This window comes from Hevea brasiliensis, chromosome 5 (genome assembly GCF_030052815.1).
Source record: "Hevea brasiliensis isolate MT/VB/25A 57/8 chromosome 5, ASM3005281v1, whole genome shotgun sequence".
NCBI lineage: Eukaryota > Viridiplantae > Streptophyta > Magnoliopsida > Malpighiales > Euphorbiaceae > Hevea > Hevea brasiliensis.
In genome coordinates, this window is record NC_079497.1 from 10,333,943 (window position 1) to 10,359,247 (window position 25,305).

Here is a 25,305-nt window from a genome sequence, read left to right on the forward strand (position 1 = left end):
TGTCTTTATGCAAAGATTACTCCCAATAGCATTTAGGGAATTGCTTCCAAAAACTGTGTGGCAAGCATTGACCGAATTGAGCAATTTCTTTAGAGAGTTAACTTCAACAACACTTAGAGAAGAAGCCATGTTACTGACTCAATGAAGAGATTCCTATTATATTATGTAAACTAGAGCGTATATTCCCTCCAAGTTTCTTTGACTCCATGGAACATCTCCATTGCATTTGGCTTATGAAGCATGGATTCTTTGGTCTGTGCAATATCGGTGGATGTATCCATTTGAGAGGTAACTAGTTTAATGTATTGTTGTATACTATCATTACATGGAGAAATAAAAACTTTGTTGTGACTAAATAGTAAATGGTACAGGTACCTTAGGAAGTTAAAAAATAATGTGAAAAATAAAGCCAAAGTGGAAGGTTCCATATGCAATGCATACTTAGTTGAAGAAGCATCGTCATTCTGCGCTCATTATTTTGAACCCCATGTCAACACAAGGCATCGAAAGGTTCCACGCAATGATGATCTGATCGAACATATGGATGAACATCTAGGGAATCTATCAATTTTCACTCATTCGGTAGGCCACCGGAAAAGGAAAGGTTACATATCTCACAGAACAAGAATTTCAAGCAGCACAAATGTACATCTTGTTGAATTGTATAGAAGTAAAACCGTACATTGAGTAAGTTTTTCTAATATTCAATTATTATAATTGTTGCAATGCCATTATTGATTCCAAACATTTAATTAACTATTTTCATTGTGTGCAGCATTTTTGTTAATGAGTTACACATGGCCAATCCAAATATCAATGATAAACAAGTTGATGAGAAACTAGAGCGTGAATTTGACAAGTGGTTCAATAAATATGTTCACAATCCCTCCAACAATATATCAAGCCAGTTTTAAAGGATCTATCAAAGGGTCCATTAAGAAGTGTTATGTCCTACAATAGTTATGTAGTTAATGGTTATAAATTTCACACTAAAAGTCATGGTTCGCATAGGGCAACGATGAACAGTGGGGTATGTATCAAGGGGACTAATTACAGTACTAATGAAAGTGACTACTATGGACAATTAATTGAAGTGCTACGATTGGAGTACCCTGGATTACCAATCAAAAGAACTGTATTGTTTAAATGTGATTGGTTTGATCCAACACCAAATGTGGGAACAAAGATTCATCCAAAATATAAACTTGTGGATATTAATCATAAAAGATCCTTCAATAGGTATGAACCATTTGTTCTTGCTATCCAAGCTGCTCAGGTGAATTATTCCATATATCCAAGCTTAAAGCGTGACAAGGATGATTGGTGGGCCGTGTTCAAAATCAAAGCGAGATCTGTTATTGATCTTCCTGAGCAAGTGAATGTGACAACCCCCCCTGCACGGGAAGAACCATTTCAAGAAGATGAAATGGAAGTCCCTTTGATTCAAATTGATGATGATGATGATCAACAACAATATTTGAATGATCAAAATGGTGTACTAGTTGAAATTAATGAAGAGGATGTTGAAGATGAAGAAGAGCTTGAGTTGGACTCAGAAAGCGATGAGGAATGCGATGATGTATATGATAGTGATACTAATTAGAATTAGATATTTCTCTTAATGAATTTATATTTCTAAACTTGAAGTATAAATTCTAACTATTGGAAAATTTCATCTGTATTATGTATCATAAGTTGAATGAAGCTAACTTGTTAATACAATTATTTATGCAGGATGCGAGGCAACGTCGCGAGGAGGTTTGTTGGGTCATTCACGGTCAAAGCGATTACACATGCGGGGATGAGTCCAATGATCAACTAGACCAATCTACACAGGGTCAGCCTCAGGTTCCTTCACGATCCACTGGGAGGTCGACACCAGATCCGGAGGGGTCTACTGCTTCAACACAGCATCGAGCTACACCTCCACCTCCACCGCCACCACCTATTACCCCATCTTACGAGCACGCAATTGGATCAACCTCTGGTCATGAAGGTCATTCAGTTGGGGCAGCACCAATATCATCAATGGATGGTCTATCACTCACTACATTTGGAAGAAAGAAACGAATAAAGCTCATTAATGGCACGTAAGTATTAAAAATTAATTAACTTTATCTATGATTTGGTATTACATATCATTGGCAATTGAAGTACCATGTTTCTACATTTACATAAAATCAATATATTTCTTTGTCTTTCTTTGTACAGGTTACATCCATCGAGGAATGTGCTAAGAAGATGAAGAATATCTTCAAGGAGAGGATGGACCCAGGAGAACCTTTGTTGGAAAACTATCACGCCTGAAACAAAAGAGTTTTACTGGGATGAATTTCAGGTAATAAAATAAATATTTAAATATAATTATCTATCAGATAACTAATTTGCATAGTTTATGAAACCTCAAAAAAGAATGTTACAAACAAATATCATTTAAGTGATGAGAATTTGTGAATTAATGTAAAAGAACACAATTGAAGTATATTAATGCTTAAATGTTCTATGTACAGCTTGTGTGTTGAGGATGTTGAAAATATATATTGTTGTGAGTTGTTGTAGTTGGGGTGGATGTTATTTGTTGTTGAGAATATATGAAGTGTTTTTAACAGGTGCAATTAATACCTAATAACTATTCTGGATTGTCCAAAAATAAGGGGAAATGCTGTCAATTTTTTTCTAAAATATTATCATACTAATACAACTGTCTTAATTTTTATTTGTTTTATAACAGAAATACTTTGATTGGCAAGAGGTGACTCCACTGGTAAAGGAAGCTTGGAGGCGTAAGGCTGCAGAGCGCTACAAGGCGCTAATGTGCAATGTCAGGAAAGGAAAATCCAAGGTCATCGTGCCTAATAGTACAATGCAAAAATGGAAGGAGGCATGGAGTAGCCCAGAGTTTAAAGCCAAGAGCCATCAGTTCACTGCTAACCGCTGTAGTGAGATAGCGGGAGTTGGGCGAGCATCTCTAGACACCACGGGGTTCGATTTCACATGCTACTCACGCAGATAGAATGGTAATGATTTCATATTTACTGGTTTTGTTATTGTCTGTCTACATATTAGTAGCAAATAATCGAACATTATTATAAACATCACTAAAATCATTATATCTTTTCAGGAAGCCAAGCTTGGCCGAAGACCTTTTCCTTATGAACTTTTCCATAAGACCCACACTAGGAAAGGCACCTCCGATATGGTTGATTCACGAGCGCAATCAATTAAGGTAAGTGAACAAGTATTTTATGTCTTTCAATTATACGAAAAAAATGAATAAGTGAGTTTGTTTATTCAATTGCCAAGAAAAATAAATTTAAAATATGTGTATTAACTTATGCAGGATGCATTTTTGGCGCTTAAGGAGCAGTCGTCTCAACCACAAGAGGGTGCAATGACCCTCCTATTGTAGATGAGGTCGCACTATATTATCAAGTTGTGGGGGGGGAGAAGAAGAACAGGGTTTATGGCATTGGATCTCAAGCATCAATTTTTTACCCTAGCTCATCACATGGATCATCTTCTACTGCATCCTATTGCGCTCAGTCGGAGGCAATGGAGGAAGAGATTCAACAATTGCATCGGATCATTGCAACGCTCAAGGATAGTTTGGTTGCAATGGAGGAGAGAGACCGACAACGCGAGTTGATGCTAGAGGAGAGATATAGACAACGTGAGCGACATTGGAGGAGCGCATGCAACAAATGATGCAAAACATGATGGCACAAATGATGCAGAGTACGCGGTTCTGACCCCAACTCGGATCGACTCATCGGGATGATGGTAGAGAGGTGATAGTGGTGATGAGTGATGATATTGTTAATGACAAGTAGCTTGTTTTTCTGTTATTATGATATATTTTTTTTTCCATACGATACATTATTGTCATAACTCTTCACTGTCATATCTATATATAATACTGATTGATATTTGATAGCCAGATATTGTAAATATTGTGATATTGAGCATTTAAAATTAATATTATATTATATGCTTCAATGCAGGAAATAATATATTAAATAAAAAAATAAAAATTTTCTACTAGTAATTTGAAACGGATTAAAAACGAATTTTTCCGTTTCTAATCCAATAACACAAGGATCGGTTTCAGAATTTAGAAACCGATTTGAAACGGAATTTCTGTTTCAAAAAAATTGAAACCAAAATATCCGTTTTTAAATTAAAACGGAATTTGAAACCGAATATATGTGGTTTCTAAATTTGAAACGGAATAGTGGTTTGAAAATAGCTTCAGAATTTGAAACGGACGCCATTTTCCGTTTCAAATTTATTTAGAAACTTGTGGATTTAAAACTGAATACTTCGGTTTCAAATCGGTTTCTAAATGTATTTAGAAACCGATTTTCACTGATTTGAAACCGAATATTCGGTTTCAAATCTCTTTTTTTCTTGTAGTGATGAGTGTTCTATGGCCTTTGCCTCTGAAAACTCCACTTGGGAATAATGGAGAGAATAAATAAAAGGAAAAACAATAATTTCACAGAAAAACGTAAACCCTATTTGCAAAGGTGGGTGGAGTAATAGTTGGGGCCTCATTCCTTATTCTCTATATAACGATAAATTAATTGTTGACCATATAAAAAATTTGATAAATTTAAAAAAAGTATAAAAGTAAGTGTATTGAGAGTAAATAAAGAATAAGATAATAAATTACGTGTTTTTAACTATCAAATAATTATTCTTATTTAGTTATTGTGTTGAAAAACTAACTTCCAATATAGAAATGTAATTCTCCAATAAAATTAAAACCCACTTGTGAAAGCAACATCACATTTTCATGCACTATAAAGCCTTATTATTAGATCATACCTTCAAGAATCCATGGCATAGAATCGTATACACCCACCAACCTCATGTCATCTCTATTGAAAAAAAATAAAGGAAAAAATATTTCTTGGTCGATCGATGGCCTCTTGCATGCACATAAATACTTAACCTATCTAATTTCACCAAAACAGTACTTGTCAAAACCTTAAATAGGGAAGGACAGGGTCCGTTCTTTGAAGAGGGTAAACGTATCTTGAAAGAAACAAAATTTTGCAAGAAAAATGATAGGGTGGGAAGATGTTTATAAGGTGGTGGTGGCCATGGTACCCCTGTATGTGGCCCTAGCGTTAGGATATGGGTCTGTAAGGTGGTGGAAAATATTTACACCTGAACAGAGTGGAGCCGTGAGTCGCTTTGTTTGTTATTTCACTCTCCCTCTTTTCACCTTTGATTTCACAGCCCGTGTTGATCCTTTCAACATGAATTATCTATTCATTGGTGCTGATGCTATATCTAAGTTCATTATTGTGGTGGTGCTTGCTTTTTGGGCTAAGTGTTGTAGTAAAGGAAGCTACGCATGGTCCATTACAAGCTTCTCTTTATGCACCTTAACTAATTCTCTTGTTGTGGGTGTGCCTCTAGTGAAGCCTATGTATGGGCAGATGGCAGTTGATCTTGTGGTCCAATCATCTGTCATCCAAGCCATAATATGGCTTACCCTTCTGTTGTTTGTGTTGGAATTTAGAAGAACAGGACTTGACGTCTCTTCTATTAGCAATAGTGAAAATTTAGAAAAGGATTTGGAGGGAAGTGGTAGTGTAGATCATAACATGGCAAGAGCTAGGCCTTCTTTCTGGGCTTTGATGAAGGTGGTGTGGGTCAAATTGGCTATGAATCCTAATTCATATGCCTGTATCATTGGCCTTGTTTGGGCTTTCATAGCAAGCAGGTTACATATTTTTCTTAATCTTTTTTTTTTCCTGCCTTTTTTTTTCAGAATTTTCATACTTAATTTAATTTCTATGCTTATTAATTTGGTGGTTCAGAATTCTGATGATGGATTTGAATATTTAGGTGGCATTTTGAAATGCCAAGCATAATGGAGGGATCTATATTGATTATGTCAAAGGCTGGTACAGGCACTGCTATGTTTAGCATGGGTGAGCTGCCTCTACAAAATTATTAATTTCTTAATATATTTAGCCTATTATTTTAACCCCTGAATTTCTAGTTCCGCCTGTGTGCAGGGATCTTCATGGCTTTGCAAGAAAAGGTAATAGCCTGTGGGACAGGCCTAACTGTAATAGGCATGGTTCTAAGGTTCATCGCTGGACCTGCAGCCATGGCTATTGGCTCTATTGCTGTGGGATTGCATGGTGACGTTTTACGTGTTGCCATCGTTCAGGTAAAATTCCCCATCTAGCTAGTGCTTCTATTTATTTATTATTTTAGTAAGATTTGAATTCTTGTGCTTACTCTTAAATAGTCTCACTAATTTTAGCCATTAATCAAGATGGAGAGTTGACTATTTAATTTGTTCTTGTAATACAGGCAGCATTACCACAGTCCATTACATCTTTCATATTCGCTAAAGAATATGGATTGCATGCAGAGATGCTAAGCACAGCGTAAGTCTCTCAATCAATCATCTACATTCATTTTATATGTACATGATTCCACACCATAAGAAAATATGAAAATATTTTATTTTAATCATATTTATTAATGTTATTAATATTATAATTTTGGTTTAATGCAGTGTGATCTTCGGCATGATGGTGTCGCTTCCAGTGTTAATTGCTTATTATGCTATTTTAGAATTTGTACATTAGCAATTTCAGACATTTTTGAAACAACCAACGTAGGTAGAAGGAATTGTTGGATTATTACTGAGTTATATTCCTTCTAATATGTGTGTCCTGTGCCATGATTAATCTTGTTCCAAATTGATTTCACCTACATCAATAATAATTAACATTTAGATGGATTTGATATCCGAATTGATTCCTTTTGATGGAGAAAAAGTACCTCAATAGATGATATGCTATCTGAGACCCAAATGGTTACAAGCAGTGCAATAGCAATACTGCAAGTTCTTCAGGAAAAACACACCATTCTTGATCCCACTGTAACTGATGCTACTGAATTTCGACAAATTGTTGAAGCTCTTCAATCTCACATTCACACGTCCTGATATCAGTCATGCTGTTGAAAAAGCTTGTCAGCACTTCAAGAATCCTACGATAGCTAATCTGAGAGCTGCCAAGAGAATACTTAAGTTATCTCAAAGTAGATCTGGCCATGGATAGATTTCAGTCTGATTTTGGGCCAAAATTACTAATTCAATCCACCCATAGTTTGAATCAATTTTTATTTATAACAATTTTGATTTAAATGATTTGATATGATTTCAGTTTGACTTAAATATTATCATATTAGATCTAATGAAATTAATTTAATTAAATAATTGATAAATGAAAAATATTATTTATTTATTTATTTATTTTAATTTTTTACCCGTAACTTAATTTCGGAAAAAAAAATTACCTGTTACTTAATTCAATACCCCAGTGTAGTCTGGCTCTGGCAGCACCGCAAGACGAGGGAGATTTCTAGGAACATCTCATGGGACAGAGTGGACTTATCTAAGTTTTATGGCTATCAACTGAGCTTGCAGTACAATGGGGACCCTCTTCATTCAAGTACTGATTTATTATATAGACTTTCCCATATTTTTTTTTATTTAATTTATATAATTTCCTGATATTCAGCTCCAATTTAATATAAGTCCACCAATACGGTGATTAAATATCAGACGACCATGCTCTTCTCTCTCCAGTTTTTAGAGAGAATTTTTTCCTCATGTCTCCTCCCTCCTCCACCCGCATGATTCTAGGAGCTTTTCTTCTGCCTTCAAAGGCCTCCTCTACCCAAAAAGGGGCAGAGGAACGCCATTTTCCCAATTAGAGTGTATATTTTCCAAATTAAAGTGTACGTTTTTTTCATTTATTTTTTATTATAAAAATTATACAATGAAATTAATATATGTAAAATAATTTTATTATAATATTTAATTATGGTGAATCTTATCATGATTAATGATTATAATTAAATTGTTATATATTCTATAATTACATTAAATAAAAATTCCTTTAATTGGAATATAGATAGTACTTTTTTATTTTTGTTATTGTTTGAGTTGCAACTATGTGGAAAATAAAAAAGGTTCTTTAGGACTATGTTAATACATCTCAATAATCAAATAATATATGAAATTTTAATTTAAAATAATACATCTAATATAAGTTTGATCTTATATTAAAATGAGTTCTATAATTATTAAATTAAATAATTATATCAAGATTTATATAAAATTAATTAAAATATATATAATGAATATACAAATTCAAATGCAAATGATTACATATTAAAAAAATCTTAATAAAATTTAGCATTAAATCATAATTTCATATTTAAATTTATATTGAAATCATGCACTATTTACTAATTATACTATTAAACCAAAGGAATGGCTACCCTTAGATTAGCTCATAATATGCCTTGAGATGGGTGTATTTTTTTTTTCTTTTCTAAACAAAATGTATTTTTACTCTTCTTTTATATTCTTTTAATAAAAATAATTATATTTATATACCTATTTCAAAATTAAAATGATAAATAGTTTTATTTATATGAATTTGGTAAAAATCCAATATGTAATTTTTGAATTAATTGAAAAACAATTAAATCTTCACCTTTATGCTAATAATAATAATAATAATAATAATAATAATAATAATAATAATAATAATAATAATAATAATAATAATAATAATAATAATAATTTATTCTATTCTTTATAATAACACATTTATTCATTTAAACAATAGCCAGATCCAAAGAATTTCCTATTGTATTTTTTCAGTTTTTTTTCTTTCAATTTTCTCCTACTAATGCATATATTTTTCTGAGGTTGATTTTTGGAATAAGATTCAATTTGCTCCTACATTTATTGAGAATATTCAATATGGTTCATTTTGAATTTTTAATTTATATTTAATTTAGCCCAATTAAAAATATAAATTATAATAATTATACTTAATTATATTGAAAAATAATAAAAAATATATATTTTTTTATTTCATTATAATTAAATAAAATTAAAAATTTTAATAAATTTTAATTATTTAAATTAAAAAACATTATTTTAATACTTACATGTTTTTAGTTAAAATTAGAAAATTATAATTAAATAAATTTAAAATATAATATATTATTTTTATGTTTCCATATTATTAATTTATATTAAAAAATTAAATATAATAAAATTAACTAATTATAATTATTGAATTAACATTAAAAAATAATTTAACTATTTTAAAAAATTAAAATATAATTAATTATTATTAAAAATTAAAAAGTAATAATAATAAAAATAACTCACCCACAAAGTGATGAGTGAATTATACATTTTTCAATTTTAAGTTAAATTGAACATAAATTAAAATTTTTAAATTAAATTAAATCTCTTCAATAAATATAAAGAACAAATTGAGCTTTATTTCGTGATTTTTTCCCATTTGTAATCTTCTCTTTCTTAGTTTTATACATATATTTACTTTAAAATATCTATTTGCATCTCTCATTTATTTTAAATTTTTTTAACCTTTACTTTTCATCTGGTAAAATTATAAATATTTTTAAAACAATAAAAACATTTTAGTAATTAATAATAAATAAGTACATAACTATAATTATTTTTTATAGTTAATATTAAATAATAGTAGAGTAAATTATTATTATTAATTTATTATCATACGGTGAAGATGTATAATTTTATTTTTTTAACTAATTTGGCCCTTCAATTTTATTTTTCAAAATTAGAAAGTAAATACTTGCTAATGGGTAAAAAACTTCAAGATGATTTTATTTATAATCTGTCTACTTAAAAAAAAAATCTGATTAAAAGAATTGTTATTATTTTTTTTTAGATGATGGAATAGATTAAATTTTAATTAGTGGTGGTGAAATTTTTTAATTAACTAACACTATTTCTAGATCATTTTAACTTGTACCAACTCAAATAATTTATAAAATTAAAAGTTAATATGATGAATTGTATAATTTAATTCAAAATTGATGACAATTATTTTAATTTGATACAACTTGATTTGAATCTAAATTTTTCTTTTTTTTTTAAAAGTAATATTTTGAATGGCTAATGAGTCAACTCATGAATGGGTAATAAAGTGATTTTTACGTATCAATAAGCTCTAATTTAATGATATTGAAATTGTCTTCAAAATTATAAAGTATTGAATTTAAATTTTAATCGAAACCAATTGTATAAAAAAAATGTGCTATTTGCATAATAATAGTCATTTATGCATTGGTTCGAAAAAAAAAAAAGTTGTAAGAAAATAATTTAATTCAATTCTTATACAATTATATTATTTTTACATAATTTTTATTTTTTAAATAAATTCTTTTAGATTAAAAATATGAATTACTTATTAGATTTTCAAACATGAGAACTGGTAAAAAAAAAAAAACTTAAATTTTTATAAGATTCTAGTTTCTAAACAAAGGGATTAAACTTCCAAACTTGAAAGCTGAAAAAAAAATAATTGAATTAAATTCTTATTTCCAAATAAGAAGAATATGATTCTATAATAATTAAATTTAATTATTTTTTTAAATAATTTTTTATCAACAAAGTATAAAAAAATCAAGTTAAAAATAGTTTGATTATGTGAAAATTTAATTTAAATTTTTTTGTATAATATTCACTCTCAAGGAAGTCTTATATTTAAATGGAGTGTATGAAATTTTTTTAAGATAAAATAATAAAAATGTCAAATATTAAAATATCCTTAATCCATAAAAATCCACCAATTTAATAAATTAAAAAAATAATATTTTTAGGGTTTAAATCTCAATCTCGATCATAATTTTATTAAAATACCGAATCCTATCCCTAAACATTAAACGTGTGTGTCTCTATCTGAAAAAAAAAAAAAATCTCATTCCCAAACAAACCTACTAAAAACTAATTCTCTTAAAAACTCATTCTCTCTCTCCATAAACTTACGACAAACAAGCTTTAGTGAAGACGTAGCAGTGGATAGAGTTGGGTATTTAGTTTAAATCGAATTCAATCGAATTGAATCATTAAAATCGAATTAATTGAATTATTATATTTTAAAAATCAGACTAAATTAAAATGAATGAAAAATCAAACCAAACTAAATCGCTCTATTTCAATTCAGTTTGGTTTGAACCGATTAATTTTTAAATTTAGATAGATTTTTTAATTTAGACTTGAATCGAACCAAATTAAATCGCTCTATTTCAGTCCAGTTTGATTTGAACCGATTAGTGTTTGAGTTTAGATAGATTTTTTTAATTTAGATTTAATTTTCAATTTATTTGGTTTAATTTTGATATTGATTTGAACCTAATAATCATTAATCAATAAAATTAAATAATTTATATATATATATAATTACATATAATTTATAAATTCTCTATAAAAATAAATTAATTTAAAAATTAATAAAGTAATTCAGTTCGGTTTGATTCAATCAATTTTTTTCTCTCTAAAATCAAATCAAATTAAAATAACTAAAATTCTTAAACTATAAAATTAAACCGAATCAAATCAAAATATCTTAAAAATTAAATTAAATTACTAAATTAAAATGATTTAATTTGATTTATTCAATTCAAATGCAGTTGCCAAAATTTCATTAAAGGCCAACAGGTATCTTTTACCCTTTTTTTTTTTTTTTTTTTTTTTTAAGCCTTTTACGGTTTTACCTCCATTGCTTTTACTCGCAATTATACTGTCCACGGCTTTATTAATCTGCTACAGCCATCCAACTGGCGTAGCTCCTCTACTCCCACTTTCATATGATTTAAAAAAATTGCAGTAATTTTTTATTCATTTAGCTAGTAAAATTCTTACTCATTTTAATTTGTATTCAACTCAAATAATTTATAAATTTGACAGTAATTTTATATAAATTCGAAATTAATTTGATAATTTTTTTCAGAAAAAAACTAATATTTTCAGTGGCTAACTCATAAATTGGCAAAAAAAAAAAAAAAAAAAAAAACTCTTTGGATAATGTTTCCAACAATAATAAGTCATTTAGTAAAGACAGCAGCAGTAGGCTGGGTTCCGCCAAAAATTTCATTGGAGGCCGACAGTGACCTTTCATGGCCTCGCAATTACCATCCAGTGTTCTATTTATCTGCTACAACCATCCAACTGGCGTACGTATCTCTACTTTTATTTTTCAGAAAATATAATTACAATAATAAATTTTATTTAACTTTTTATATATATATATCTTGGAATAGAGAGTAATAAATGAAAAATTAGAAAATATGGAAAATGGGTAGAAAACATGCAAGATGGGGCCTTGAATTGACAAGTAAAGAAAGAAACAAAGAGAAAACGCATAATTGAAAGTCGAGTGAAACGCAATTCCCCTCTCGGCCAGTCGCCGTGCTCTTTGGGCTAGAATTTGGTGCTCCTAGTCTTCCCTTATCTGTTTCTCATCCTCACCTTAAACAATCCAACACTGACGTTCGTGTTGTCCTGTCCTGTTTCTGTTCTGTTCCTGTTTGTAATAATTACAGTTAAAATGTAAAAACTTTCCTATGCGTACATAATGTTTTTTTTCCCCTTGCTCCGACAACAACCGAAGAAACATGCTTTCTCCGACGGCACATAAGGAGGCCTAACACGGCGTCGTCATTACGTGAACCGCCCAGAATGCATTGAGTTTCGTGGAATATGAAGTTGTTCAATCCTGTAAGTTTCTATTTATAGAAAAAGGGGCTCTGTTTTATGTGATTAAATACGTTTCTCTAATTTTTCTGATACTAAAGTTGGTAGCAAAAAGCATTGCAAAGCGAAAAAGAGTGAAAGCCAAAGTTCTTTTTTCTTTTGTCTTTTTTTTTTAATCCTTTTAATTTGATTTTGATAGCTGCCTGAGTTGAATTCGAACCAATAATCTGTGATTAATATGAGCCTTTTCTTTTCCCAATTATTTGGCCGTAGATAATTTTACAGTGCTGGACTTCTCTGCAGAACTATGAGTTTTGTTTTTACATTAATCTTGTTTCTTCTCGCTGGTGCTTCAATTGAAAATAATCTGTCTTTTTGGGTGCTAGGACTGCTAATTGTGTGTATCTGTGCATTTATTCATGTGCATATGGTAGAAGGGAATTTGTTGTTTATCTAGCTAGTGAAATTATTATGACTTAGTTTTATTTTTCAGGTACCCTTTCCTGTAGATCCGAAGGGTAGGAGATCGTGTTTTTGTAGCTTTCTTCCTGCAGCTTCTTTAATTTTTCTAGTTTTCTTCATAGGAAGCGCATTCATAGTTCCAGATTACAAAGAGGTATAGATGTTTATATATATATATATATATATATATATATATATATATGCCCAAATCATAAAATTGAAGAAATTTGAAATGTTTGGTTTATTTTTCTAGTTTTGATTTCCATGTTCTGATTCTTCAAAAATGGTGTTATCTTTGAAGTGTAGAATAACTTTGAGCCTGTTCTACAGAAATTATCAAGATGGAGAATAGTTGATAGTTTCCAGAATTTAAAATTCGTCACTTGCAAGGTTTGTTTTTGCTTGCTGGCAAGTTCTATGTCATTTGAACAAGGAAATTGAATGCTCAAAGAGTCAAATTGCTGTGATTTATGGCTTACATGTGTTTATCTATTCTAGAATCAATGCAGGCCTCCTGGAAGCGAGGCATTACCTGAAGGCATTGTTTCACGGACTTCCAATTTGCAAATGAGACCATTATGGGGCTTTCCAAAGGTAAAGGTTTATGAGTTGACTGAAAAAGTTTCAGTCAATATGATGGCTTTCTCGTTCTCCAAATATGTAGTTCTTTGAATTCTGGAGATTGGAATATTATTTTAGTATGGATATCAAGGACAGCATATTGTTTATTGGTTGTTATAGGAGAGATATGAGCAATGATATGTGATTTGCTACCACCAGCCTTATTGTTGGCTAACTGATAATGTACATTAGGCACTTTAAAGACACCTAATGATGTTTTGAAGCTAGAAACCTGTAAGGACTAAGGAAGCATCACTGGCTGCTGCTATGGGCGTGCAGCCATTACTGGTTGCATATATGTTGCATAGATGCAAAACTTTTTGATATATATTCAGACTTTTTTCAAAGCACTTATTGGCTATCTAGCACAATCAATTAGCATTTGATGCATATCAATATGACAACAGTAGATGATAAACGTTGTCAGCATTTTGATGGTGGAAGCCAGAATCATTTAAACTTGGTTGACATTTTTCATCTTCTTCTTTGCCTCGTTGTTTTCTTTGTTTGAATATAATATTGACTTGGATATGGTTTCTACAGAGCAATAAAAATTCTTCAAGTAACTTATTTACACTGGCTGTTGGAATAAAGCAAAGAGATATTGTTGATGAGATGGTCAAAAAGGTATTAAAGTTTAAATGTGCATCTTATACAACATTTCTCTGCTTTCAGTTTGGGATTTATAATTACTCTTTTTATTTGCAGTTCCTATCAAGTAATTTTACTGTAATGCTTTTCCACTATGATGGCGTTGTTGATGAATGGAAGGATTACAAGTGGAATGATCATGTTATACATGTTTCTGCCCGCAATCAAACTAAATGGCAAGTTGCCTCGGTCCTCAATCCTATCACTATTTCTAATGCAATATGCATTTTTGTAAATGTAATTTTACTGAGTTTGGTTTGTGGTGCTAGGTGGTTTGCAAAACGTTTCTTGCATCCTGATATTGTTGCAGAGTACAATTATATTTTTCTCTGGGATGAGGACCTTGGGGTTGAAAATTTTGACCCTGAAAAGTATGTTAAACTGCAAAACTTTTTGGGATTATAAGAAAGCACTTTTAGATTAGAAGTTTAAAATGGAAACATTTCCATACCTACTTAGCATAATATGTGGAGCAATTTAGCTTACATTATATTATCAATACTGTTTGCATGTGATATTTTCAATTAACAATGCTAGGTATGTATCAATTGTTAAAAGCAAGGGGCTTGAGATATCACAGCCGGCACTGGACACTAGTAAATCAGAGATACACCGGCAAATTACTGCACGCGTGAGGAAATCAATAGTGCACAGGTTTTTATGCAGCCTCTTTTGTCTCTAATGATGACTCTTTTATCAGAAGAAAATTTCACTGTTCCAATTTAGTACACAGCTTTTTACAATATGTGGAGCAATTTAGCTGTGTATAAACACGATGCTGGTTTGATGGCACCTCCAATTTCTTGATTTGGAGCAAGCAGATTCTATGTTCTCTGATTCAACTCATTTTTGTTGCCCATATTATGCTTCACCAATATTCTCCTCTTGGGAAAAATTTTGAGTTTTAAAATTAGCCTCATAAGCTTCTAAATTGCCTCAACACTGTTGGTTACTTTGCCGTCCTTGTATATGGCTTCTTTTCATTGTTAGCAGAAGAACTTTCAAGCCTGGAATTTGTGATGGCAATAGTACTGCTCCTCCATGCACAGGGTAAAATTTGCATATATTACATAGCTTTGTATAACACAGTTCAATTATATTTTATTTTGCTTTAGAAGGTTTTTTATTATTTGTTTGGAACAAAATTTCAGTTATTTATTTTCTTGATGAAACTATGCTGAAAATCTCTGATTGTAGGTGGGTAGAAATGATGGCCCCTGTTTTCTCAAGAGCTGCATGGCGTTGTGTGTGGTATATGATCCAGGCACGTTATTGTACTGCACTAATTATTTTGTTCATTTTACTTCTCCCTATCTGCCTTTTCTTTTGGATTTATAGGACGGGGTTGGAGAGGTGTGGCAACTGTATCTCTTTTTCTTTTGTCCATTTGGATACGAATTGTATTATGCAGCAAACACTTAACCACTAGGCTATTAATGGCAATAATTTACTGGTGTTATATTTTATGGCCTATGCCATATCTTGTTACCCTGTTGTCCATCTTTCTGATTGACATTTTGTTTTCCAGAATGACTTGATCCATGCTTGGGGTCTTGATCATCAGCTTGGTTATTGTGCGCAGGCAAGCTTCTTCGTGTTCTATAGCTATCTTGTTTAATCTCTTCCACGTCTGCTTTCCCAAAACTTGATGGTTGAGTCATTCTTTTTATAGGGTGATCGAATAAACAATATTGGTGTTGTGGATGCTGAGTACATAGTGCATTATGGTCATCCTACACTTGGAGGAACAGATGAAAATAAGGTTAGATCTCCAAATTTGTCACTCAGATTTTATCATTGCAAATAGCCTCAGTTAAGTCAGCTCTTCAGCCAATTTTGAGCTTTAAGTGTTCTTCAATGTAGAACTTGTTCTTCAGTGTCTTACCTGATTTAATCTGTTACTGAAGCTGAGTATTTGGCTATCTGCATTGCAGGAATCATCTCATTCCAATAAAAGCGATCGTAGGCTTGAAGTAAGTGCCAACATCAAATTTATCTCCTAAAAATACTTTTATGTTGTCTAGTTTTACTGGAACCTAATAATTTGGCTCTTTGTATTGCAGGATCCATCTCATTCCAATAAAAAGGATCCTAGACTTAAAGTAAGTATCATTTCAAATTATATCTACGGAAGATCTTTCGGTTTTTTAATTTTTTTTTTTTTTTTGTCATGGCTAGTTGAAATTTACGTCTCCTTTTTTTTCTTTCTTTTTCCTCACTTATTTTATCATAAATGATTTTGTTTAAAGTTGCCAGCCTAACTGACCCTAGAGCAGCTTCATTAGTATATTTGATGCATTTAGCCCGCTAGTAGATCTATGAGTGGTTGGATAGAGTGCCAAGATATCCAATCTGCAGGGAAACCACTAGAGGAAGAATCTATTGAGTAGGAAACTGTCATGCTTTTGTGTAGCAAAAGGGTTCATCAAGTAAGGGTTCAAGATAAATGCTCTCGTCTGCAGTCTGTTGAAAGAGGGAAATACTAACATAGCATTTGTGACACACCTTAACCACAAATTGCCGTGAATGAGAGCAATAAAGAGAATGGTTGAATTTCAGGGATGTGATGTCAAGATGCTCTCGCTCTACTTAATCGGGGGAAAATACTCTGGAACATACAGCAAAAGGCTAAATTACTAATATGATCATCTTTTTCTTCCTAGACCATCTCCTGTACTGAACATAAACATTATGCAGGTAAGGAGGCAATCCTTCGTTGAATTCAAAATATTTCAAAAACGATGGCAAAAAGCAGAAAAGGAGGACAAATGTTGGAGAGATCCATACAAACAAGCAGAGAAACAAAGCTTGCCTAGCTTTCATTTAACCCCTAGAGTTGTGTAATTATGTACTATGCACAGTATTGATGTTCCGAACAACGGATGAGATGACTGTGTAAGATTTTGTCCAGTAATTAATATTACTATATGAGCCAAAATCAATTCTTTTAATGTGGCCCAATATTAATTGATATTTACTTTAATTAATATAAATCCTAATTATACAAGGATTACTTAATTGAAGTAAATCCTAATTCTAATTGTATAAGGATATTTGATGGACGTATCAGATTAAGTCTTGGATATATATATATATATATGAACTGATTCTCTCTCTATCCATAAGGTTACACACATGAAGTCAGAGATATTAGGGTCTTCTTAAGAAAGTCTTCTATCGCTAAAGTCTTGTGTATAAATTAAGAAGGGTCAAGAGGGAGAAATCAGTTTGTTGAATCAAAGGGTCTCTCTCAATTACTGCCATGACTCAAATAAAACTCCGCATCAAGTATGCTTTTTAGATATGTGAGAATTTATTTATTCAATATCTATTATTAGGGTGATAGTTGAATCTTATATTTTAATTTATATTATGTTATGATTGTTATGATCTATTAAGATTTATTTTACATGTGGTATCAGAGCCCTAGATTTTGAATAATTAAATTTCTCCATTAAATCTATGGTGATGAACATAATATTAAAGAACTTACTTATTATTAGATATGGGTATGATTAAAGTGTAGATCGTGAAAATTTAATGATTAATGTTAATTATTAAAATAATTAAAATAATATTATTAAAATTTGACCTAATTAAATTTTGAGCATGAAGATTATTAACACGATGAAAAATCGTGTTATAAAAGGATTTAAGTTTAATATCATATTTTCTCAAAAGAAATAAAACACATAAAAAAGTGACTTACAAAATATATATTAAAAAGACTATTTTTTTTTTGTCGGATAGGACGAAATGAAGAACAAGATGCGATTCTTATCAATGACTACATCTAGTTTCTAATTTTAGACCTTGCTTTGTAATCTATTGATTAAAATATAAACATACACAATATAACGTTGAATCTAACATGTTCTGAAGTGGAGTTATACTCTATTTTGCTCTCTTGACTTCTATTATAACAAAATTGTTATTGCTTAATAACATTAAGAGTGAGCGAATTTTTTCTTTTTTAAGAAAGAGCACTTCCCTGCTTTGGAGAACATGTCACGTCAGGGAATTTTTATTTGGTACGATTATTATAAATACAACAGTTTCATTATAATCATTGATCATGGTGGGACTTACATGAGACTCATTATAATCAATGGTTATAATGAAACTATTGTACACATATTGGTTTCATTATATAATTTTTCTATGCGAGAGAGTGAGAATCATTTTGCCCATATAATTAGAAAGGTAGTTGCCTCATCATTATGTTTTTTTTTTTTAATATCTTTTAGTCAGTTATTTGACTTAACTTATAAAAATCAATTTATAAATATTTAAAATTTTAAGCAATTACATATCTAGTTAAAATGTTTATAAATGATTGATAAACAGTTAACACGTTTAATAAAAAAATAGCTTATAAACACATTTATTATTAAAATTATTAATAAGATACTAAATGAGATATATAATGAAATTTTAAAAAATCGAAAAATAATTATATGGTAATTACTAGGTAAAATTAGCTTATAAACACAAAATTTATAAGTATTAAAATGAAAATTTGGTTCTCAAATTTATTTTTATTGGCTTATAAAATAATAAATTTATTTTTACAATTTATAAGCCGGTTTCATTGGCTTATAACCTAAGACAAATATCTTTTTAAATGCCTTGTTATTCTTTGATCTGGTTGCTACTTAGAATAGCGGCTAAGCTGACCCATGCAAAAATCACTGGAGCGGTGATGCTAATCGCTACTCTAAGTAGTGTTTCGTGGCTTTTTGCCAACCAGCGACTGGATATAGATGCGACTGGATGCGTTTAAAATTGCGCCTTATTCTTTATTTAATCTACCTGGTAAAAATACCCTTCTTTAATAAATATTTTGTAAATTATCCTTTTAGTGCTTATTTTTTCCAAACTCACCTATTTAGAAAAAAGCACAAAAAGCAATTCTCGGTCGATCGATGACCTCTTGCATGCATATAAATACTTAACCTAGCTACTTTCTCCTCAGTAGTACTTGCAAAACCTTAAATAGGGAAGGGCAGGGTCCGTTCTTTGAAGAGGGTTGACATATCTTGAAGAAAGAAACAAAATTTTGCAAGAAAAATGATAGGGTGGGAAGATGTTTATAAGGTGTGGCGGTGGCCATGGTACCCCTGTATGTGGCCCTAGCGTTGGGTTATAGATCTGTAAGGTGCCTGTCTCTCTTTCCCAACACATCAATTGAATAATATTAAAAAAAAATCTAAATCTACTGTAGATCAAAGACATAAACATATGATTGTGAATTTTACTTATTTTATATGTAAGTCTTACCATATAATATATATTATATTTTGAATACATAATAAATTAAGTTTAAACAATAATTTCATATTCTAGACGAAATATAAAATTCACTAGGTTAGCTATTAAATCAGGCAAACAAGAGTAAAAGAAAGAAAGTAAACCTCTCAACTCAATCAACTAGCTCCAGAGAACCAAATTCTATTGCCCCATAGATATTATCCCATCAACAGCCTTTAAAGAGGAATATAATGAGTGGAGTTTAAGTCCATTAATGCAAAGCATTTAATGGATTTCTAGTTAACAGGATTGCATTCAACCTGTTAAAACTTGCATTACAAGAGAAATTAAGCTTCCATTAGCACTCATTATTTTAATTAGCGTACAAATTGCGAACATGACATGATATTCCAAGTGCTGCCTTTGATTTAAATATCAAATTACGATGGTGCAAAATAACTTTAATATCTTATTATTAATTAATTAGTTAGTACTATATAACTTCATTAATTCTTATAATATACAACACTAAGCCAAATTTTGCTTTCTTAATCCGTTAAAATATACATTATTTCCTATGTTTATTAGGTCATCATGTAAATTGGTTGATGTTACATTTGCATGTGTGAATAATGATGTTACATTAGGTCTCAAAATTATAGCAAGGAATTAAGCATGAGTGTTCTATGGCCTTTGCCTCTGAAATCTCCACTTGGGAATAATGGAGAGAATAAATAAAAGGAAAAACAATAATTTCACAGAAAAACGTAAACCCTATTTGCAAAGGTGGGTGGAGTAATAGTTGGGGCCTCATTCCTTATTCTCTATATAACGATAAATTAATTGTTGACCATATAAAAAATTTGATAAATTTTAAAAAAGTATAAAAGTAAGTGTATTGAGAGTAAATAAAGAATAAGATAATAAATTACGTGTTTTTAACTATCAAATAATTATTCTTATTTAGTTATTGTGTTGAAAAACTAACTTCCAATATAGAAATGTAATTCTCCAATAAAATTAAAACCCACTTGTGAAAGCAACATCACATTTTCATGCACTATAAAGCCTTATTATTAGATCATACCTTCAAGAATCCATGGCATAGAATCGTATACACCCACCAACCTCATGTCATCTCTATTAAAAAAAAATAAAGGAAAAAATATTTCTTGGTCGATCGATGGCCTCTTGCATGCACATAAATACTTAACCTATCTAATTTCACCAAAACAGTACTTGTCAAAACCTTAAATAGGGAAGGACAGGGTCCGTTCTTTGAAGAGGGTAAACGTATCTTGAAAGAAACAAAATTTTGCAAGAAAAATGATAGGGTGGGAAGATGTTTATAAGGTGGTGGTGGCCATGGTACCCCTGTATGTGGCCCTAGCGTTAGGATATGGGTCTGTAAGGTGGTGGAAGATATTTACACCTGAACAGAGTGGAGCCGTGAGTCGCTTTGTTTGTTATTTCACTCTCCCTCTTTTCACCTTTGATTTCACAGCCCATGTTGATCCTTTCAACATGAATTATCTATTCATTGGTGCTGATGCTATATCTAAGTTCATTATTGTGGTGGTGCTTGCTTTTTGGGCTAAGTGTTGTAGTAAAGGAAGCTACGCATGGTCCATTACAAGCTTCTCTTTATGCACCTTAACTAATTCTCTTGTTGTGGGTGTGCCTCTAGTGAAGCCCATGTATGGGCAGATGGCAGTTGATCTTGTGGTCCAATCATCTGTCATCCAAGCCATAATATGGCTTACCCTTCTGTTGTTTGTGTTGGAATTTAGAAGAACAGGACTTGACGTCTCTTCTATTAGCAATAGTGAAAATTTAGAAAAGGATTTGGAGGGAAGTGGTAGTGTAGATCATAACATGGCAAGAGCTAGGCCTTCTTTCTGGGCTTTGATGAAGGTGGTGTGGGTCAAATTGGCTATGAATCCTAATTCATATGCCTGTATCATTGGCCTTGTTTGGGGTTTCATAGCAAGCAGGTTACATATTTTTCTTAATCTTTTTTTTTCCTGCCTTTTTTTTCAGAATTTTCATACTTAATTTAATTTCTATGCTTATTAATTTGGTGGTTCAGAAATCTGATGATGGATTTGAATATTTAGGTGGCATTTTGAAATGCCAAGCATCATGGAGGGATCTATATTGATTATGTCAAAGGCTGGTACAGGCACTGCTATGTTTAGCATGGGTGAGCTGCCTCTACAAAATTATTAATTTCTTAATATATTTAGCCTATTATTTTAACCCCTGAATTTCTAGTTCCGCCTGTGTGCAGGGATCTTCATGGCTTTGCAAGAAAAGCTAATAGCCTGTGGGACAGGCCTAACTGTAATAGGCATGGTTCTAAGGTTCATCGCTGGACCTGCAGCCATGGCTATTGGCTCTATTGCTGTGGGATTGCATGGTGACGTTATACGTGTTGCCATCGTTCAGGTAAACTTCCCCTTCTAGCTAGTGCTTCTATTTATTTATTATTTTAGTAAGATTTGAATTCTTACGCTTACTCTTAAATAGTCTCACTAATTTTAGCCATTAATCAAGATGGAGAGTTGATTATTTAATTTGTTCTTGTAATACAGGCAGCATTACCACAGTCCATTACATCTTTAATATTCGCTAAAGAATATGGATTGCATGCAGAGATGCTAAGCACAGCGTAAGTCTCTCAATCAATCATCTACATTCATTTTATATGTACATGATTCCACACCATAAGAAAATATGAAAATATTTTTTTTAATCATATTTATTAATGTTATTAATATTATAATTTTGGTTTAATGCAGTGTGATCTTCGGCATGATGGTGTCGCTTCCAGTGTTAATTGCTTATTTTGCTATTTTAGAATTTGTACATTAGCAATTTCAGACATTTTTGAAACAACCAACGTAGGTAGAAGGAATTGTTGGATTATTACTGAGTTATATTCCTTCTAATATGTGTGTCCTGTGCCATGATTAATCTTGTTCCAAATTGATTTCACCTACATCAATAATAATTAACATTTAGATGGATTTGATATTCGAATTGATTCCTTTTGATGGAGAAAAAGTACCTCAATAAATGATATGCTATCTGAGACCCAAATGGTTACAAGCAGTGCAATAGCAATACTGCAAGTTCTTCAGGAAAAACACACCATTCTTGATCCCACTGTAACTGATGCTACTGAATTTCGACAAATTGTTGAAGCTCTTCAATCTCACATTCACAGGTCCTGATATCAGTCATGCTGTTGAAAAAGCTTGTCAGCACTTCAAGAATCCTACGATAGCTAATCTGAGAGCTGCCAAGAGAATACTTAAGTTATCTCAAAGTAGATCTGGCCATGGATAGATTTCAGTCTGATTTTGGGCCAAAATTACTAATTCAATCCACTCATAGTTTGAATCAATTTTTATTTATAACAATTTTGATTTAAATGATTTGATATGATTTCAGTTTAACTTAAATATTATCATATTAGATCTAATGAAATTAATTTAATTAAATAATTGATAAATGAAAAATATTATTTATTTATTTATTTATTTTAATTTTTTAACAGTAACTTAATTTTGGAAAAAAAAATTACCTGTTACTTAATTCAATATCCCAGTGTAGTCTGGCTCTGGCAGCACCGCAAGACGAGGGAGATTTCTAGGAACATCTCATGGGACAGAGTGGACTTATCTAAGTTTTATGGCTATCAACTGAGCTTGCAGTACAATAAGGACCCTCTTCATTCAAGTACTGATTTATTATATAGACTTTCCCATATTTTTTTTTATTTAATTTATATAATTTCCAGATATTCAGCTCCAATTTAATATAAGTCCACCAATACGGTGATTAAATATCAGACCACCATGCTCTTCTCTCTCCAGTTTTTAGAGAGAATTTTTTCCTCGTGTCTCCTCCCTCCTCCACCAGCATGATTCTAGGAGCTTTTCTTCTGCCCTCAAAGGCCTCCTCTACCCAAAAAGGGGCAGAGGAACGCCATTTTCCCAATTAGAGTGTATATTTTCCAAATTAAAGTGTACGTTTTTTCTATTTATTTTTTATTACAAAAATCATACAATAAAAATAAAATCGATATATGTATAATAATTTTATTGTAATATTTAATTATGGTGAATCTTATCACGATTAATAATTATAATTAAATTATTATATATTCAATAGTTGCACTAAATAAAAATTCTTTTAATTAGAATATAGATAGTACCTTTTGATTGTTGTTGTTGTTTGAGTTGCAACTCCGTGAAAAATAGAAAAGGTTTTTTAGGACCATATTAATACATTTAATAATCAAATAATATATGAAAATTTAATTTTGAATAATACATTTAATATAAGTTTGATCTTATATTAAAATGAGTTCTATAATCATTAAATTAAATAGTTATATCGAGATTTATATAAAATTAATTAAAATATGTATAATGAATATACAAATTCAAATGCAAATGACTACATATTAAAAAAATCTTAATAAAATTTAGCATTAAATCATAATTTCATATTTAAATTTATATTGAAATCATGCACTATTTACTAATTATACTATTAAACCAAAGGAATGGCTACCCTTAGATTAGCTCATAATATGCCTTGAGATGGGTGTATTTTTTTTTTCTTTTCTAAACAAAATGTATTTTTACTCTTCTTTTATATTCTTTTAATAAAAATAATTATATTTATATACCTATTTCAAAATTAAAATGATAAATAGTTTTATTTATATGAATTTGGTAAAAATCCAATTTGTAATTTTTGAATTAATTGAAAAACAATTAAATCTTCACCTTTATGCTAATAATAATAATAATAATAATAATAATAATAATAATAATAATAATAATAATAATTTATTCTATTCTTTATAATAACACATTTATTCATTTAAACAATAGCCAGATCCAAAGAATTTCCTATTGTATTTTTTCAGTTTTTTTTCTTTCAATTTTCTCCTACTAATGCATATATTTTTCTGAGGTTGATTTTTGGAATAAGATTCAATTTGCTCCTACATTTATTGAGAATATTCAATATGGTTCATTTTGAATTTTTAATTTATATTTAATTTAGCCCAATTAAAAATATAAATTATAATAATTATACTTAATTATATTGAAAAATAATAAAAAATATATATTTTTTTATTTCATTATAATTAAATAAAATTAAAAATTTTCATAAATTTTAATTATTTAAATTAAAAAACATTATTTTAATACTTACATGTTTTTAGTTAAAATTAGAAAATTATAATTAAATAAATTTAAAATATAATATATTATTTTTATGTTTCCATATTATTAATTTATATTAAAAAATTAAATATAATAAAATTAACTAATTATAATTATTGAATTAACATTAAAAAATAATTTAACTATTTTAAAAAATTAAAATATAATTAATTATTATTAAAAATTAAAAAATAATAATAATAAAAATAACTCACCCACAAAATAATGGGCAAATTATACATTTTTCAATTTTAAGTTAAGTTGAACATAAATTAAAATTTTTAAATTAAATTAAATAAAATATTAAAAAATAAATTAATTAAATCACTTCAATAAATATAAAAGACAAATTGAGCTTTATTTCGTGATTTTTTCTCATTTGTTATCTTCTCTTTCTTAGTTTTATACATATATTTACTTTAAAATATGTATTTGCATCTCTCTTTTATTTTAAATTTTTCTAACCTTTGCTTTTCATCTGGTAAAATT

General features: G+C 30.1%; 3 protein-coding genes and 1 long non-coding RNA gene across 4 annotated transcripts; all 4 read left to right on the forward strand.

Annotated features, from left to right (window-relative positions):
* The first annotated feature begins 4,971 nt into the window (after positions 1-4,971).
* Positions 4,972-6,849, forward strand: LOC110639442 (auxin efflux carrier component 5). Its single transcript, XM_058147846.1, has 5 exons — positions 4,972-5,734; positions 5,860-5,945; positions 6,033-6,190; positions 6,337-6,413; positions 6,545-6,849. The coding sequence occupies exons 1-5, from the start codon at positions 5,067-5,069 to the stop codon at positions 6,615-6,617; spliced, it is 1,062 nt and encodes a 353-aa protein (XP_058003829.1). The 5' UTR covers positions 4,972-5,066; the 3' UTR covers positions 6,618-6,849.
* Positions 6,850-12,233: 5,384 nt separating this feature from the next.
* Positions 12,234-15,935, forward strand: LOC131180072 (uncharacterized). The gene is made up of 10 exons (XM_058147675.1): positions 12,234-12,607; positions 13,376-13,435; positions 13,544-13,639; positions 14,210-14,293; positions 14,375-14,493; positions 14,587-14,688; positions 14,855-14,971; positions 15,311-15,367; positions 15,515-15,581; positions 15,846-15,935. Exons 1-10 carry the CDS (start codon positions 12,590-12,592, stop codon positions 15,933-15,935), a joined length of 810 nt encoding a protein of 269 aa, XP_058003658.1. The 5' UTR covers positions 12,234-12,589.
* Positions 15,936-15,987: 52 nt separating this feature from the next.
* LOC131179902 (uncharacterized) lies at positions 15,988-17,268 on the forward strand. Its single transcript, XR_009148834.1, has 4 exons — positions 15,988-16,079; positions 16,252-16,290; positions 16,381-16,419; positions 17,015-17,268. It is a non-coding gene; the product is annotated as an uncharacterized LOC131179902 (long non-coding RNA).
* Positions 17,269-20,705: 3,437 nt separating this feature from the next.
* LOC131179901 (auxin efflux carrier component 5-like) lies at positions 20,706-22,675 on the forward strand. The gene is made up of 5 exons (XM_058146963.1): positions 20,706-21,561; positions 21,685-21,770; positions 21,858-22,015; positions 22,162-22,238; positions 22,369-22,675. The coding sequence occupies exons 1-5, from the start codon at positions 20,894-20,896 to the stop codon at positions 22,439-22,441; spliced, it is 1,062 nt and encodes a 353-aa protein (XP_058002946.1). The 5' UTR covers positions 20,706-20,893; the 3' UTR covers positions 22,442-22,675.
* The last annotated feature ends 2,630 nt before the right edge of the window (positions 22,676-25,305 follow it).